The 19528-nt window shown below is 41.1% G+C and overlaps 1 protein-coding gene across 6 annotated transcripts in view; it reads left to right on the top strand.

The window, feature by feature from the left end:
- csnk1a1 (casein kinase 1, alpha 1) overlaps positions 1–12955 on the top strand; it is a gene marked incomplete at its 3' end in the record, with an annotated part of 31444 nt that extends 18489 nt beyond the window's left edge. The window contains exons 6-11 of one of the 6 annotated variants that reach the window (XM_083915386.1): positions 2193–2332; positions 2837–2915; positions 3632–3706; positions 4348–4454; positions 4897–5009; positions 12142–12955. In XM_083915386.1, the coding sequence (XP_083771512.1) occupies positions 2193–2332; positions 2837–2915; positions 3632–3706; positions 4348–4454; positions 4897–5009; positions 12142–12149 (522 nt within the window). Of the gene's footprint in view, positions 1–2192; positions 2333–2836; positions 2916–3631; positions 3707–4347; positions 4455–4896; positions 5051–5593; positions 11773–12141 lie in introns of those variants that run through there. The other 5 variants (XM_083915383.1, XM_083915385.1, XM_083915382.1 and 2 more) reach the window with 5 other exon arrangements.
- Between the last annotated feature and the right edge of the window lie 6573 nt (positions 12956–19528).

Here is a 19528-nt window from a genome sequence, read left to right as displayed (position 1 = left end):
GGAAAAAGACTTTTTGAAGACCACATTTTTAAACAAAAAACAAGTATTCTTTCCTCAATCCAATGATTTCAAACCCACCGTTCTAATTACCACAACAAAATTAGTCTTTCTTCTCAGACCAGAAATGGTCCCTCTTTAGGAACCCGTTAAACAAACAAAATGATCAGCCGGTTCAAAGAAATTTTTGGTCAACAAAACCAAAACCAAGTGATCACCATTATAACAAAATTGGCATCATAACTCCTCAGTTGTCGGCTTACTTGGTTGACTTTTGAGCGACTTCTTTCAGAACAATCACTGTCTCTCCATGTTTCAGGCCCCCACTGCTCTAAGCTAGTTGTCGCTGTGCGCTAACGTTGGTTTGCTCTGGAAACAATGTCGCTGTAAACTGTGTTGTGATTGATGGCGCGTCATGAAAGAAACACTTGTTTTACAGATTTTTGGCGCCATGAGACTGTATATTCACATGTAACTTTCGCAATCTAGACCCCGCCTCCCCCAGCCCCCCAGGCGGCTTTCCAGGAAAAAAACAAACAAAACTGTCTTATATTCGGGCCAATGCGGTAGTTTCTATGTTGTGGTAGCTCCAGTGTGTTTGAAACACTTTTCTAACACATTATCTCTATAATTTCTCTGTGTAGAGTTTGAGGTAACGTTTCACTTCTGGTTGTTTTCCCTTTGATAGTACCCGTGAGGGTGTTGTTGTCATTAAGTTGGTGTTTTCTGCTTCAGTGTAGGATGTCGCATCAATATTGATTATGTTCTTATTAAAGCCCTGGTGTCAGGTTTGTCAAGTCAGACATGATCATCTGCTGTTTATTGCCAAACATGACACGTAATATTTAAGTTATTAGGACCCTTGTATGACAAATAGTCATTAAATAAAACACTTCATATGGGTTAAATTCAGGTTTAAGATGATGATAAATAATCACTCAATGTACCAGTTATGGGGATCTTATGACCCAGAACTGCAGTTCTTTTCATGGCAGCAGTCTAAACAGCTTAAAACCTTGAAGGTCGTCTGCGACATTCATCTTAAAAGGAGATTGACCTGTCAGATGATTGTTCTCTTCACTTTATTTACACCAGTACCACGTTGTTTTTCACAGTGTCTGCTTTGGCATTGACAACTCTGGGCTAAGGGACAACAGGGCTCGTCTTAACTATTGAGGATAAGCTGACACAGGACAACAGCCATTCATTTGACGCCCTGTTGGGCTCCTGTAACGCTGAAACACATACTCTTGCTACTGGTCCCAGGATCCATACAATTGGACTTGCCTGGAAAGCCCACACATAGCCTGGATGTCTGGATGTTTTAGATTAGCAGTTAGCACACGCATGGTGAGGACGGGTTGGGTGAAGTCTTTTTTTTTTTTTTTTTTTTTTTTTTTGTCTGCTTGTTCATGAAGTGTTTAACTTTTGCATGACCACTGGGTATACCAGGATGTTAACTGTGATTTAGAGCAAGAGCCATTTAGGATTACACATGACTTCTGTCATTTTGAGGGAAAAAATCCTACAAACACAACATCTCTAAATTGATGTCTAAATACGTGGCAATTGTTAGAGGGTCCAACAAAAGGGCCAACAGCACTTTTTTTTTTTTTAGGAAATCCGCTGCTTAACTGAACACCCAACACATGAGTGTGAAACTGAACAACCGGAAACTAATTCCACAATGGATCAGCACTGTGCTAACTGTGTTCCACTGCTGAATCTTTATGCAGAAATCACACGTCAATAACCATCTACCGTAGACTTGGCACTCAACTGGGCCTGATGACAACAATGTGTTGTAATAAGTATAAAATATATACCCTTTGTTTTTCTAAACATCTTAAAAGGTTCTTTAACAATAAAAATAAAAATCGTAATCATTATCATACTATTATCTAGGACTACTGTTGGACATTGTAGTTGGGAGAAGTGACTTTGTTATTTAGGGACGTAGTTGTTGGTATGACACTTTGCTCCAGTGGATGTTAATGTTGTCACAAGGCTGTCCTCAATCAATACGATAATGTTTTCAACTTTCATGTTTTACAGCAGGACTAATTTTCTGTGTTTGAAAGTGGAGAAATGATGTAACTGTGAATCTTTTGATTTCTGATGCACTTTTGGATGATCATTGCTCTGCGGGGTGTCACTGACCGATAAACACCATGTGTTCTCTCCTTCTCCGTCAGTTGTTCCTTATTGACTTTGGTTTGGCAAAGAAGTACAGAGACAACCGAACACGACAGCACATCCCCTACAGAGAAGACAAGAACCTGACTGGCACAGCACGCTATGCCTCCATCAATGCACACCTGGGCATTGAACAGAGGTCTGTGCACACATTCCGTTTCATTCAATTCCTCTCAATTCATTCATCAATCAGTTCATTTAACTTTGGTTGTGGATGGATGAATTATCAGCTGAGAGTCAGTATTTGTATCTGATCAGACCTGGCATTTCACCGGTGTATACGACGGTATCTGTGTAATAAACATTTTAAGAACGGAGTGGTTTGTCACTAAAATTTGACTTTTTTTTTTTCTGCAGATGTTTCTAGAAATCAAGCCATAATTAAACTAAACAATAATTAAAGTGTTTGCTCTGCTCAACTGAGAAACCAGTTCTCATTTTCAAATGCCAAGACCAACCTACGCAAAACTTGCGTTGTGTTTCAGAGCAATCTTGAAGTTGCAGTTTATCCTTGTCTTACACTGGTGCAAAATGTTTCATATTCCATGACAGTAATAGCTATGATATAATGAATAGTTATGGATGCAGATATTGTGACAGTGATGCCCTGCTTCTGTACTAACAATATTATTTTTGTCTGCAGTCGTCGTGATGACATGGAGTCACTAGGCTACGTGCTGATGTACTTCAACAGAACCAGCCTGCCGTGGCAGGGGTTAAAGGTATGGACTTGCTTTTTTTAAAGTTTGTTTTATTTTATTGAAAAGTTAAATACACATTATAAACCCTTTGTAGGTGTGTGTTTTACAGTATGTGGTTTATACTGCAAATGATGCTTACAACTGAACTTTGCCAAATGCAGAGCTTCAGATTATAATCGGCCCGAAGTGATTGTAAACGTCCTAAAGTCAAAATATTGTTTCTGAACTGTATTATCATCTATCGGGTCTTTACGTTGTGACGTAGCGCCCTTTCAAAGTATTATTTCTATGTGTATATATATATATTCAAAACTCAGAGGAGAGACACGGACCCACAGACTGAACTGGACTCGGAGCGACTGCATGGGAATGAATTAGGCCGACCAGATATTTCAACCTTTTCCCTGATGGACTGAATAAGTCGCTAAATTGACCGCTAGTAGCTTGTTATAAATAAAATTAAGGTCGCAAAAAGTAGCGAGACAGTGCCCGTCTGTGAGTGCTTTGGGACGGGGAAGAGGCTCCCGGCAGCACCCTCTGACGCACCAATCACTTTGCAGTTAGTGGAGACTTTTGTGCTGTTTTGGACTCTTTAAGAACTGCTGAGAAAAAAAAAGGTTGTTTTCGATCGTGTGTACGTACCCTAAAGCACAGGGCACGGTACGAATAAACAGTGTGAAAGCGTCCTAAGATGTTTGAGTGGTGGTATGCTGTTAATTTATTTGTGTGTTTGTCAGGCTGCCACAAAGAAGCAGAAGTATGAGAAGATCTCAGAGAAGAAGATGTCCACCCCTGTTGAGGTCCTCTGTAAGGTAAGAGTCCACACAAGGTGCCTTCAAGTGCTTGGAATTTCAAGGGGAAAAGAGCAATTATTGGAATACCTTAAAAATAGTAAATGTTTTAACAATGGCTTTAAAAAGTCCTTTCAGAAGAAAAACATGAAGCAGTCTTATATTTTGTCAAACGTTTTATCATTAAACCATTTTAATTAAATGGCACAGAATCATTCAGCCTTTTCTTTTTGTGTAGCAGCCTCCCACTCCTGTCTTCCTCGCCTTAAAGAGCCAATAATCAAGTCAATTCTTGTAATAAAGGTGGCTGGTATAGGGAGGCAGGGGTTCGCTAATGTAGTACTGCGTTAACATACTATTAAATGAATAAAATGAGACCTCCGCATTTTATAAGCTCTCAATCATTTTGTGGTTTTGAGCCTTCAGCACTGTCAGATGATATTTGAGTTTAGTGTTGTGTGCCACAGAATGCTCAAGGACCTCATGGTTGCAGTGATTTCCAATTTTAGAAATCAAATAAATTCAAATAAACTATTACTTTTGAGTAATGTCATTGAAAATGAAAAAAAAAGTAGTTGGTAAAGGTACTTGAAAGTCCTTGAATGTCTGTATGATCTCTAAGAATACACCAGTCACTCCATTATATGAATTGCTGTTTTCAGGGTTTCCCAGCAGAGTTTGCTATGTACCTGAACTACTGCCGTGGCTTACGCTTTGAGGAGGCTCCAGACTACATGTACCTGCGCCAACTGTTCCGCATCCTTTTCAGGTAAACGCACATGCACACACTACTCAGGAATAAGACCATGTTTGCTGTGTCCCATTATTTAATTTTATATGCTTCAGACAAAATGAGGTTCACGGCAAGTTTCCAAAGTAGTCATTATAGTCTGCTCCAGTCCATAGCCAATTGTGATTAATAAATAAATCTTTTTGTCCCTCCATTGTGTGTTCACTGCTATTTCTGTAGTCTAAATACATGAACAAAGCAAGCTGCATAAGTGCAGACTGATTTCTATAAAGGAATATGTTGCTTTTCTTCCTACTATTCTTTGTCTTCCTTCCCTCTTCTTCTTTCCCGTCTGACTTTGCCCTCCAGTGTCTTGCTTCTTTCCCCTTTCCGTTGTTTTCTTTGCTTCATTCCTTCTTTCCTGTTCAAACAGCTGATTGTTGTGAATATTGGGCTGACAGTGTGATTCTATGTATTTTAGGACTCTGAACCACCAGTATGACTACACATTTGACTGGACCATGCTGAAACAGAAAGCAGCCCAGCAGGGGGCCTCCTCCGGGGGCCAGGGCCAGCCGGCACAAACCCCCACAGGCAAGCAAACTGACAAACCCAAGCCTAACATGAAAGGTTAGTAGCAAACAGCCAAGCGACGTTTTTTACAGACACCAATTGCTCATATATTCATCCAGTATTGTATTTAGGACTATTAGATATTGTTTTATTCCCTAACCCACACCCCAGTGCCCTTTCTTTTAAAAAGAAAAGAATTAAACACCAAATTGGAAATGAAAAGCAAATGAAGCTTATTACTAAAGTCAAGCAGCATTACAAGTTTCAGGAGGCACCCTAAAAGAACAGACAATCTCCAATCAAAGAATTTGATACAATTGGTCTGTCTTGCAGAAGCAAAGACGTCCTTGGGGAATTTGACTACTAACTTTGCTGCCATGCTATTCTGTTCCTTTGTTGGGGCTGGACAACAGGCTGTTTCAATGCTGACCAACTCACTCTGATTACACCCCTCTGACTCTTCTGCAGTCTCTCTTTATTAACATTCCCTCTCCAAACTGGATCATGTTGAACATATCTTCCTTGTTTTTCCCCTCCTTACTTTACACTTGTTTTCCCCTGTTCTGTGACTGTGACATTAATAATCCACACTTGGTGTCAAGCAGATGGGGACTAGGTGTGGCTCATTGGAAACAACAACCCGAGGGATAAAGGGTCTTTCCTGTTGGTCTCAGGTCTGCCACCGCACATTCACGTGGGGGACAAAGCGATGGAAAACACCGCTAAAGTGGTGAAGAGCTGTTGTGTTTGACAACGTCACAGTCTGGTTTAGAAAGAACTCAAACACAAGTTCTCACAGCTAAATAGAGTACATTTGATTCACTTGTTTTTATCTTCCAGTATTGAAATCTATGTGCTAAATAAATCAATCAATAATAATTAGGTCATTCAGACATCATTTAATGTATAGAATGTTATCATTCAATGTTTGATATATTCACACAAAAACATAACATGCCTGATACAGCTGTTCCAACTAATTTTGGAAGTCAATTTAAATTTAATGATAAAAATATTTTAACTAACCGAATGCTGAAATTACTATTCAAATGTGTATTTTTATGAATGTGTTTTGCTAACATTAGCAAATCTGGCCACGTTATCCGCATGTAAAACAATAAATGCTTTTGTCACGTTTGATGAATAACGGCAGTTTTTTGAAACACAATCTTACTGTTGGAAACGGAAGCAAGCGATGCTCCCACGGGAGATCAGTAGATGACAATTACCCAACGTAACCAGCGTACTGTGAAGCACCTTCCACAGAGATCGCCTCACCCGACCATTTAGCAATGTATGGATAGTTTTTGGATATCCATCAACAAACTAGATCAACAACAAAGATATAATGAAAGGATACAAATGAAATATCATTCGACAGCAAGCAAACTAAGAGATCACCCGATAGATAACAAGCTAGCGTTAGGTGGTCTGGAGCCTGAGGAGCCGCAGCTAATGCAGGCAAGAATTAACACGAACTCTTGTCTCCCGGGGCCCACCAGCTGAGATTGAAAATGTTGTGACGAGTTACCGTTTTTATCCCATGCCCAAGTTTATTACGTAGCCAGAAAGCTATCATGTGGGCCTAATTTCAAATGTAATGTTGAAACACCCTCTAGTAGACAGGATGGATAACAATCACATGCTGATAGTGTCATACATGTATAAATATTAACAGGCTAAGTTTGAGCTTAAAACATTTGAATACTATGAGAATATAAAAAAAGAATGAAATTGGTGTAGGATTATAGAGAAAGATTGGTAACAGTAATGCCTGTTAAATTCTGTGCCTGAATTGGGCCGTGGCTTTCGCGGAAGCCTATCTTTCAGCGTTTGTTGAATGGCTAATGCTAATTTCCAACCCTGATTGGAGTATAACACCCAACCAACAACGGGGAAGGTGGTCTCCAATACATTCAAAACCAGTGTTAGCACGGAGAAGGGAAAGATAATGTTAAAAGTTTTAAACGCTTAAAGACATTGGGACAAAGTTTTATGTTGGAGTTCTTTATTCTAAATTTGGACACTTCTGCAAATGTATATCAGTTCCAAAGTCCTCTGTTATCGGTATCTTTGATTACTAATTATCTGCATCACCTCTGAAAAAACTACTGGTTGACTTCATTTTATGTTGACGCTTGGTTACCCAGAGACCAGTGAACGTTAGTGGAGTGCAGCACCAAACTCTTAAAACTCCAAACTAACTCTGGTCAGGTGCAGAACAGAACTCAACAGTGGTTTTCACTGGTCCTAACGTTTGTGCAGAGAGGCTGCTCTCCTCTACTGGAGATATCATGTTAATAACTCAGCACAGTTAGAAAATCGAGTTCGGGTTCAGTGTCGGCGGGGTTGAATCCCATCCTAGACGTAGAAGTGTAAATTAATAAAAGTGCTCAAACTGTTAAGAACACAACATACAGTGGAGATCAAAATTAAAGAACAAATTATAAATACTTGGTTTATTCTGAAATGTTATTTGTTATTGTCCAGATTTTGATAGAATATCCTCTGTGTCTAAACCACTTTTGTACTAACATGTTGGTTGTTTTTTTTAAATAACTAAGGCACTTCAACAAAAACCTGTATTTTGTGGAAAAAAACAGTGAGAAACTGCAGATATAAAGATCTAAGCCCCATGGAGAATCTCTGAAGAATCTTTAGCAACAACATAATGTCTGATGATCGCTGTTTATTTTTACAAAATAAAGGTTTTTGTTGAAGTGCCTTAGTTATTTAAAAAAAAACATGATATAGACATAGTACAGTCGTGGTGTAGCCACAGCAGATATTCTTTCAAATTGTGAACAGTAAAAAATAACAGTACTTCAGATTAAATCAAGTATTTATAATTTGTTCTCAAATTTTGAGCTCCAGTGTAGTCTTTGAGAAAAATGAAAAGGACTTGTAGTCATAGCGTCTCACACTTCACTAAGATATTGATGATTGGCCCAGCAACATCCCATGATATGTCCATGGCTGTACAGAACATCTGTACATCTGTACCTCTGTTTAGACTTGTCGACCAATCTTGACTAAATCACAAAACTCACTGTTCATATAGTGTCACGGTTTTTTGGGTCATGGATCAGATCAACAACACAAAAAGGCAAAGATAACAAGACAAATGTAACTAATTTCATACTGTGTATCATTTCTTTTGTTATATTATTTAAACACAAACAGTGAATTTACGTTATAAAAGAAAAACTTAAAGTGCTAATAGTAGACCGCCTTCCTGATCCTCCCAAGGAGGCGGTCCCTTAGGGATGCGGATTTGATCACATGTGCAAAGCACCCAATCTTTAGCCCCAGTCCTGCTTCAGTCACTGCATTACCTGGCTTTTTTGTATTATCCGCGTTGACTGGGATGTTGCCTTTGGGCCTGTCTAGCTTCCACTCTGCTACTGCTCATTAAAAGCTGTTCCAACATGTCCCATTGCTCCCTCCACCCATGCACACAGTTTTTTTTTTTGGAGAACTCGACAACCTTCAGTAGTGTGAATCTACAGTAAGAAGCTCAGACAAAGCCACAGTCATGTTCATTTCTATACGATCTACTGTTGTTAATAAACAGGCAAAGGTCACGTATTAAATTATTGAAGCAGTTTTATCTATTTATGACTTCAACAGTGTGTTTCTGCTGTGTCATGCTATGACTGGACATTTTCCAGTACAGTTGAAGTCCTTTACACATTTTTAAAGTTAATCCCAGGTCTAAAGGGTGGTTCAGTCATCATGTTATACAGCAGACACTATTCCAACACGGCTATAATGGTTGATGTGGCAGTAGTCCTACCCCCTTCAATTATTTTTCAGCAGAGTCTTATTTGCTCTAAAAGCCTGGAATGATCCATAATCCATAATGTCTGTGCTGCCTATCTCAGTGAGACTTTACAGCTTAAATCAAGGTTACATAGTTCTGATACCAAAAACTGATAAAGGGCTTTAATCAGCCTTGATGTCACAGAACACCTTTCAAACCACTCACTGACGTGGCATTTCACATTTGGATGAAGGCAGCTTTCTAACCTCAGCATTATTGTGTTGGATTACAGTTTCCCCCATCCCTCAACACATTCATTGCTACGGTGCGCAGGGAGTTTAAAACGTGCAAACACATGTTCAGTGGTTAAAGCAACGAGATGCTGTGACAACCGGATCACTTTCTCATCGTTAATATGGTTCAGTTAACATGCACCCACTCTTTTAAGGCTTGTTCTCTTTTTTTTCTGTTCACCATCGAAAAGTTATGAAATTGTTACAATACAACATAAATAACAGACACTTTCACATGTGACATGTCTAATACATGTTACACATACAGTTCTGCCTGTAGGGTAACTGTTGTGTGCAGATACACACAGCAGTCAGCTGCTTTGTCCAGAGCTCATCCAGGGGAAATGCAGTCTAACCTCTTGCCTTGTGCGGCGAACTCTTTCTTTGTTTGATCGCAAACCAAAAAACTCCCCTTTAAACGACCCCCATTAGTTGTTCTCAATCCAGTCAGCCTTTGTGTTTAATTTCTCACTGGACTGGATATATCCATGTGTATACGTTGACTAGATATATAGAAGCTGGAGATCACATAGCTCAAACATTATTCATGACATACACAGACTGTTTTCTTTAAAATGCTGGGATATTTGGGTGGACCCGTCCATATTCAGGCCCGGGGGACTTCAGAGAAACTCCAGCCCAGCAGGTCGGGTCAGCCCAAAATGGGTTCAGGCATAGAACCAAAGCGTTTCCACGGAGTGCTGAGAACACTGCCGTAGTAACATCGAGGTCAAATCCTTCATGGATCATCTGCCATCATTTCACACCAATGCGTTGCCCGTACACTCCCACTATCTATGCACAATATGTGCAAATGCTCAGATTTCTTTAGTCTATGTTCTGTCAGGTCACAGCCTTGTATCATAGCACGTGAGTTCTCCAGCTTATGAACGGATGATAAATGAAATGGCACAAACGGAAGATAAAACCTACCAAGCAATGGAGTGTTCCTGCTCTCCAAATGTTGTCCCTCGTGTCTTTGAAGACCACATGGTGCTGTGGGGATATTCTTAAATATATGTGACTTAATCTTTGCTGCGTTTCCATGGACCTTTGTTCCTTCTGTGTTCAGGAACATTTACTGAAGTACTGACTGGTGAGAGAAACATATTGAACACTGACACTGAACACATCTGAACTGTCCTTGGTGTGTCTTGTCATGATTTTCTTAAAATCCTGCAGCCCATTCTCATGCCCAGAGCGTCATAGCACAGTTTTGTCAGGGTCCTCTGTGTTTGAAACCGATGCACAAAGATGACGGAAATGCACAAACGCATAACTTAAAAATAGCTTTTTTCCCATAAGGCAGCATATATCGACAGCAACACAGATGAAAGGAATTGATCCGCTCAGAGATTCTGGTTTGAAATCGGTTAGCAATTCTCAACTGGAACTGATTCTGGATTCCCATCCAATATGAGACGCTTGGAGCAAGAGCTCCACAATTAAGAGCCACAAAGTCCTTGCAGGGAGGAGGTTTGGGCGGTGGATGGGTCAAACTAACCAGACTCCTCCAGATGGATTGATTCGCATGATTCTCATTGTCTCAGCATATCCATCTGGGAATTCTGGTTTGGAGCTCTTTTGGGAAGGGGAGAAAATACTAGCTGCTGATTGGATAAACCATCTGTCTGTCACCAATATAGGGGCCAAATCAACAGCGTGGAGGCAAACCACAGAAAGTAAACATGTGGGTAAAGGATATTCTCTGTTATTGTAACGTGAATTTACGGATCAAAGGCCCAATTTCAGGAGCCCGGTCCATGTTCATCAGAAGGATCCAAAGGAAAAAAGAGTTGGAGTTCGATAGCTGCGCTCATCTCATCCGTGGACGCCGCCATGTTGTTTACACTGAACACTCTCTTCTCATTTCGTCACACTGAAATCCGCCTCAAAACAAACACTGATAGGTTTTTTCGCTTTGCAAAGTTCTCAAAATTTTCTCCGCCGCACGTTACCAGACTGATCTGAGAGTAAAATAAATTATATATATATATATAACACCAACCGGACTTTCAAGAGATCGCTTTTCATCTCCTGTGCATCACTATAGTTACGTTATATACACACACCTCATCCACAATCTTTTCATTAGCAAGTAATCACCTTAAAGTCACTACTTATCCTCTACGTTTAAAACAGCCACAGTAGTTGAGTGTCAGTCAGACACACAGGGCTGTCCAGTGCATTGACAAGGGACGCCAAAGGGTCCAGACGATGGCGTATGTTACCAGTTGGGATAAAAAGGAGCTATAAGGAGACCATACCTTCTTCCCTCATTGCTGACCATGTGCTTTCAGACCCTGCCCTGCTGGTGGGGCGGTGTGGATGTGACTCCAGTGTGGATGTGACTCCAGTGTGGATGTGACTCCAGTGTGGATGTGACTCCAGTGTGGATGTGACTCCAGTGTGGATGTGACTCCAGTGTGGATGTGACTCCAGTGTGGATGTGACTCCAGTGTGGATGTGACTCCAGTGTGTCTGTGACTCCAGTGTGGATGTGACTCCAGTGTGTCTGTGACTCCAGTGTGTCTGTGACTCCCGTGTGGATGTGACTCCAGTGTGGATGTGACTCCAGTGTGTCTGTGACTCCAGTGTGTCTGTGACTCCCGTGTGGATGTGACTCCAGTGTGTCTGTGACTCCAGTGTGTCTGTGACTCCAGTGTGTCTGTGACTCCAGTGTGGATGTGACTCCAGTGTGGATGTGACTCCAGTGTGGATGTGACTCCAGTGTGTCTGTGACTCCAGTGTGGATGTGACTCCAGTGTGGATGTGACTCCAGTGTGGATGTGACTCCAGTGTGTCTGTGACTCCAGTGTGTCTGTGACTCCAGTGTGTCTGTGACTCCCGTGTGGATGTGACTCCAGTGTGTCTGTGACTCCAGTGTGTCTGTGACTCCAGTGTGTCTGTGACTCCAGTGTGGATGTGACTCCAGTGTGGATGTGACTCCAGTGTGTCTGTGACTCCAGTGTGGATGTGACTCCAGTGTGGATGTGACTCCAGTGTGGATGTGACTCCAGTGTGTCTGTGACTCCAGTGTGTCTGTGCCGGTGAACACCGTGGTAACGATGCTGCCTGTGTCTCTGTGTGTCTGTAGGTTTCTGAGTGGTCTCTGCCCAGAGCAGAGCTGCAGAAGCGTTGGTGACCAGGACCAACAAGTCTCTCTTCCTGGACAAGCGACAAACAGAAAGTCTGTGTCTCTCCTTCCATAATAACTATCTATGTAATGGAAATGTATAGATTCACACACGCCTTTGTAAGCTGTGTCATCTATATATTCATATGTATATATAATAAAACTCTGCACTCCGAAAGAAAAGAAGAATGAAAAAGCAGGTTTTTTTTTTGGATGTGGCGGCTGTACCCCCCTGCCCCCTGTCCCCACCCAAGACACACACACACACACACACACACACACCCTCCCCCCCACCCATCCATCCCTGTCTCTGTCCTCTCAGTGTTGACTTTTTGTAAGGTTTCTCTGGAAACTGAAGTTAAGAAGATAGTCCGCTGACCCTCTATTTTTCTCTCCCAGTGGAAACATCTCAAAGCATCTTTTGCCCCTCTTCACTCCTCAATGATCTCACTCCCTCCTTTTACCAAGCAAATGTTAAAACATGTAAACCTAAAAAACTGTTTTCCCTTTTTGTTTCCGAAATAATTGAATGATGCAACCCTGGATGTTATTTACTAAAAAAATCGAAAATGTTGGATTTTCTTTCTTGTTTTCTTTTTGTTTTCCTATGGTGATTAGGAGTTTGCCTGTTGACAATATAAGCAGCTGATGGCAACAGTCAATGGTAGAATGATACTCTGGCTCTCTCCCTCTCTTTAGAGCTCTGAATTATTATTAAATCTGTTGTAAAATGGTCTTCTCCAAAAATACCAATAAAAACATTACATAAGTCCGACCTCCAAGCACCAGTCATTATCAGCCACCTGTACAATGTCAATGTGTATGATGTTTGTGAACATGCCAGTTGATTGATCTTTTCTCATACAGCTGTCACCCATCACCACACCATGATGATTTTTATAAAACACTTACGCTGTTTAAACCAGTGATCTGCTGATGTGTGTCACTCATTCATCTGCCACCTGATGACTCCGGCTGACTCTTATGGTTCCCATGCGTCTGGAAAAAAACCTGGACATTTAGAGGAAATGTATTAAAATGTGCAAATACCCTCGAAATTATCTGTTTCGGACCAGATACTTGTATTTTATGTTTTTGTATTTTAGCCCCTCACTCAGACCACACATATAAACCTGTAGGTGTGTATTTAGTTTGGACTTTGTAGGTTAAAGTGTCATTCCAGCGTAAAATCATCCCCTGGTCTTTTTTAGCAGTTACACACATCAAATAAACAATCGAGACAGTTTTTCCGTGTATGAACTATTAACAGAGAAATCCTGGGGGGGGGGGGGGGCAGTACGGTGAAGGCATTCGAACGTCTTTTTTAACCACTAATACTGCTGAAAATAACAGCAAACCTCTGCAGCAGCATGAGAAGAGTCCCTACACAGAAAAGAAAAGCACCAATGGGCTCCTTCCTTTGGGATTGACTTTGATAATCTACCTGAATGGACTTTACTATGAGAGGAGCTGGTGCAGGGGCCAGTAGGGCCACTTTTAATAAACTCTGGCGTCACTAATTACATTGTTGTTGCTTTGTTTTCTGTGTAGGGACTCTTCCGGATTTCTCCATTCATACCCGAAAAATACTGTGTACTGTATATCATGTATATAAGTGACCATGGGATGATTTTGCGCCTGAATTTCACTTAAAGCTGCACAGTTTGAAACTTCAGTGGACTCCCTTTTCATTTTAGCAGCCATGACTTGATCTGCAGAGCGGAACTGACTTGCAGCAATCTTTTTGGCATCAAGTTTTTTTTGTTTTTTAGCTGTGAGCAGGTTAAATGTGTCAGTACTAGGCCTCTTGGTAAATTAAATGACTCTGTGAGCAAGTGTTGTCCTGTATGTTCAAGTAAGGGATTTCTTAAAAAGAGTGGGGGACACGAACCCACAAATTAGTCATCTTAACTCCATTTCAAGGATATCATTGGTTTGGACATCAAGAACCAGAATTTAGTATATTGGTGCTCTTTCTGGACTGGACCACGCCGCAAGAAGTGACGTTTAGTTTAGGTTTGGTCTCAGCGCTCTGGGAAGATCAACAAGCACAACGTTTTCTTGTCTGCTCTGATCACCAGCATGTTTTCTGGTGTGTAGAAGCTTAGAACATTATAACCTAAGTTTATGGTATTCCTTCTGCTCTATTATGTCTCGTAAGTGTTTGGGTGGATACCGTTTGTTACACAGATTTGGTGCTAAATTTGACTGTTTTATCAAATCCCTCCAAAATACCACATTAAAACATGAGGAACGCCATAGAAGAATCAACACACTTGATAGTTGGAGATTACTGAAAGAAACCCGTCCTCTGAATGCCCTAGGCCTTAGTTTGTTTGTTCATGAAGGGCAAAATAATAATAGATCAATTTTATAGAGAGCTTTTCTCAGTACTCAAAGGTGCTTTACACATAAAACAAATAGACAGGAAGCTCGTTAAACAACAGTAGAACAAAAGAACATCACATTAATAGAAAAACAGAGGGTGGAAGAAGTTGGATTTTAGTTTTTGTAGGTGATCCTGAAGAGATGGGATTTAAGCTGACTCTTGAATGATGCTTTTTCTGAGGGGTGGGGGCTTATTTCTCTGAAAGTGTTCATCAGGCAATGTGCACACGTGCAACAACGTGTAACACATGTTGGATAAGAGCGTCCATAGAGGTGTGTTTTCAGTGTAACAGCTGTCTGTGCGTCCTGCAGCCCACTGCTGTCTAAAGCAGCACTACTCTGTTCCGGTCGTTCCTACCAAAGAACCGTTCTAATGAACCAGATCACGTGCAAACATCACATCTGAAGATATTTCACAATGTGAGCGTGCAGTCTGTGAAAGTTCAGGAGAACCACACCCAGACACGTGTGTTCCTCTTGTTTAAATATGCACATCGTGTGTGTGTGTGTTGCCCGGCCACTCCTTTCTGATAAATTTTTAAACTGAGTTTCAACACACTGTTGGCCTCAGGTGTGTGTGACTGTGGGACATGCTTTTACCTGTAGACACCTCCCCCAGTGACGCACACACACACATGCTTCACCAGCTTTATGCTACAAACTGCAGTACACATAGATTGCATTTACATTTAGTCATTTGTTGTTTATTTTGTTCAAAGCATCGTAGGGATGAGGTTCGGTCCCAGCTTTAGTAAATGGTCGACACTCAGTTAGTCAGCAGGAACACTGAGTCACTCCATGACATGACATCCTCTGACAGTAGCACTTATCTTTCACCATCTCTGTCCATATGTAGAATTAGTCACAGTAAATACCTGAGCAAAGGTAAGACGGTGTGTGCTCTAAAAGACAACCTGACATCTCGACTACAGCCGTTTCTGAGCTCAGTTCTGTGTTGAAGTCTTGAGAAAAAGTTCAAATCTAAGAAAAGTTTCTAAAATCAGGTTACAGGATCTTTTATAGTGGAGTGTGTTTTAGCAATTAAAAGATGAGATCCATTTAGAGCGCCACAGGGTTTAATAGAGCTAAACTTTTATTTTGAAATATCTCCAAAAGTATAAGTGATAAAATGGACTTGGATATGTGTTTTTAAAGCACCTTTCTAGTCTTCTGACTGAACAAGGCGCTTTCACACCACTTATCACATTCATGCAGATGTTCACATCCTGCACAGCACTGGGAGCAATTGGGGGTTCAGTGTCTTGGACCCATGGACACTTAGACATGTGGAGGAGCCGGGGATTGAACCCCCGATCTATCGAATTGAGACACGCTCTACCACTGAGCCACAGCCGCCCCTTGAATAAAACAGTTCATTTTCCTAAACACAATTCTCATCTCACTTTCATGGGGCACCCTGTAACTCACCCGGTGGAGCAGGTGGAGTCCTCGCCGCAGTGGACCAGGTTACCCCCCTCACTCACCCCCGTCTCCTGTCCATCTTCAACATTACTAAGAAATAAAAGACATAAAACCCCAAAAAACAACAACATTTAAACAAATTTTTGTTCTTACCCTTGTGCATGCAGAGTTGGAATCATGAGAAAAAAAATAAAGTAATAGGCATAGAGGTGATATCAAATAAAATAATAGAGTAATAATCATAGATTCAAGGGATACCTAAACAAAACATTATTTTAAATGAAGAATAAACATGATAATATGTGATAACTACAAAAAGTTAAAGTGAAATTCCTGCGTAAAATCATCCCATGGTCTTTTTCGGCACTTACATACATAAATAAGCCATCAAGACAGTTTTTTTAATGTATGAACTATGAACGGAGAATTCCAGGAGAGTTGCTAACAGCCGGACGTGGCTAACAGGGATTAGCTCAGGGCAGTAGGGTGAAGGCATTCAAACGTCTTTTTTTAACCACTAATACTGCTGAAAATAACAGCAAACCTCTGCAGCAGCATGATAAGAGTCCCTACACAGAAAACAAAGCACCAACAACGTAGTTAGTGAACCTGGAGTTTATTAAAAGAGTGTTTTAAGGACTTACCTACTGGCCCCTGTACCAGCTCCTCTCATAGTAAAGTCCATTCAAGTGGATTACCAAAGTCAATCCCAAAGGAAGGAGCCCATTGGTGCTTTGTTTTCTGTGTAGGGACTCTTGCCTTCAATTTAGCAAATACTGCCTTTGTATTTTTAACTTTTAAAATGTTTAGTTTGTATTTTTAAAGGGTGGTTGTATGAGGTACCCAGTCGTTATTATTACCTACTAGAGAAGCAGACAGTACTAACTCCAACTCAGGAGCTTAGCATTGTAGCGCTGTGGACGAAGACACCAGCTGAACGTATTTCAGACACCTTAAAGTGTTCCGGCGTAAATCATCCCATGGTCTTTTTCAGCACATTTTTTTTGTGTATAAACTATTAACCTTCCTTTGGGATTGCATTTGGTAATGGACTTTACTATGAGAGGAGCTGGTACAGGGGCCAGTAGGTAAGTCTTTAAAACACTCTTTTAATAAACTCTGGGTTCGCTAACTTCGTTGTTGGTGCTTTGTTTTCTGTGTAGGGACTCTTCTCATGCTAGTGCAGTGGTTTGCTGTTATTTTCAGCAGTATTAGTGGTTAAAAAAGACGTTTGAATGCCTTCACCATACTGTCCCAAGCTAATCACTGTTAGCCACGTCCGGCTGTTAGCGACTCGCCCAGATTTCTCCGTTAATAGTTCATACACGAAAAAAAAAGTCTCCATTTCTTATTTGATGTGCAAGTGCTGAAAAGAACCATGGGATGATTTCTGCGCCAGAATTACAATTTAAGTTGACCAGGAGTCCCCCATCCCCATGCTGCTCCCATCCGTATCGTCCCCTATTACCCTTTTATAATTGATTAGTAAAATCAGTTTTACCTGTCCTAACATATCGTCATATATTTCCTTCAGTAAAGGTTAGTTTTATAAGGAGTACATATTTTAATATGCACATTGATTTGAGGAGTAGGGCAGATATCAGTGAATCGGTGAATGAGAAAACACCATCATGTGTGAGTTAGAGAAAAAGGAAAGCCCCTTTGGCTGTAGAATGAAGCACATGCTCATAGTTTCGCCACTCATCCCGCAGAGACAAAGTGACTCCAACCACTGCTGTGAGTGTGACCTCACGACCAGAAACAAGAGGGGAGGGGCGGAGCCGGGAGCGCTGCTAGCCAATCACAATCTTAGTTTTTGAATGAATGCCACAGAGTGGATGAGAGCGGGAACCAAAAGGTGTTTGTGAAACTGGCTGTTGTAACTGTTGTGTCACCTGGGAGTCTGTAGAGACCAGCAGTCATACCGGTTTGTCAGTGAGTGGAGGTTGCATGTAGACGTGCGACTCTGCCAGCAACGCAAGGAGAAGTTTGTGAAAGAAATGTGCCCGTAGAATCCAAACATCACAAAAACAAAGAGAGAGAGTGAAATGAGAAAAGGATTTGGACCTGGACATGACTCACTGAGATGTGTGACTCGTCCTCACTCTGCGTCCTGACGCTGTGATGAATAACACAGTGAACACAGGCTGAATGAATCATCATTAGCCGCAGAGCCAAGTCCCATACATCTCGTTTTTTCTTTTTTTTATTGTACGCCAACGATGAGCCCCTCTCATATTTGCATCAACAATCACATGTGCCTCAGCATGAAGAACAACTGAGAGGAATGCAAACCAACCAGGGCCGTGTGACGGTGTGAAACTCACCCAGCCGGTGCAACAGTTCGCTCTGTTGACTTTGTTCAGAAGATTGATTGATAATGTGAGGCAGCACAAGGTTGCAGAGGGTAAAATGACTTGTATTTCCCTCAAGCATGTGTGGATTTAACAGCTTCAGTCCCCTGTCGGAAAGGAATGTCTGAGGTAAAGCACTGAAACAAATCGAAACAAAGAATACACTTAAACTGATATTGCTTTATTAGGTGTGCCCCTTTAAAGTTTGATGGTGCCGTAAAATCATCCCATGGTCTTTTATTTGGCAATTACATACATCAAATAAGCCATGGAGACAGTTTTTTCTCGTATGAACTATTTACGGAGAAATCCTGGAGAGTCGCTAACAGCCAGAATGTGGCTAACAGTGATTAGCTCAGGGCAGTACGGTGAAGGCATTCACATGTCTTTTTTAACCACTAATACTGCTCAAACCAGTGATCTGCTGATGTGTGTCACTCATTCATCTGCCACCTGATGACTCCGGCTGACTCCTATGGTTCCCATGCGTCTGGAAAAAACTAGTGATTAGTTTTTCATGGGAAATCTTGGAAATATATTAAAATGACAGAATACCCTCGAAATAATCTGTTGTTTCGATTGAATTCAATTTTATTTATAGTGCCAAATCATAACAAACTTTATCCCGGGACACTTCACAGAGACTATGATTTACATAGACCCAACAATTCCCCCGTAGAGTACGGTGGCAACGAAAACCTTACCTGTAACAGACAGGAACGTCAAACAAATGTTCCCATACCGGGAGATGAACCCAGGCCGCCTGGGTTAACACCAGGAATCCTAACTGCTAGACCATATGGGATTGATTTATGTTCTTATATAAATCATCCCATGGTCTTTTTGAGCACTCACATATGTGAAATAAGCCATCAAGACAGTTTTTTACGTGTAACAACTATGAATGGAGAAGTCAGGTAGAGTCGAACGTGGCTAACACTGATAAGCTCTGTGCAGTACGGTGAAGGCATTCAAACGTCTTTTTTAACCACTAATACTGCTGAAAATAACAGCAAACCTCTGCAGCAGCATGAGAAGAGTCCCTACACAGAAAACAAAGCACGAACAACGTAGTTAGTGAACCCAGAGTTTATTAAAAGAGTGTTTTAAAGACTTACCTACTGGCCCCTGTACCAGCTCCTCTCATAGTAAAGTCCATTCAAGTGGATTACCAAAAGGAAGGT

The sequence above is a fragment of the Echiichthys vipera genome, assembly GCF_963691815.1.
Source record: "Echiichthys vipera genome assembly, chromosome: 6".
NCBI lineage: Eukaryota > Metazoa > Chordata > Actinopteri > Perciformes > Trachinidae > Echiichthys > Echiichthys vipera.
The sequence above is the reverse complement of the archived record's forward strand: the minus strand, read 5'-3'. Positions and strand labels throughout refer to the sequence as shown.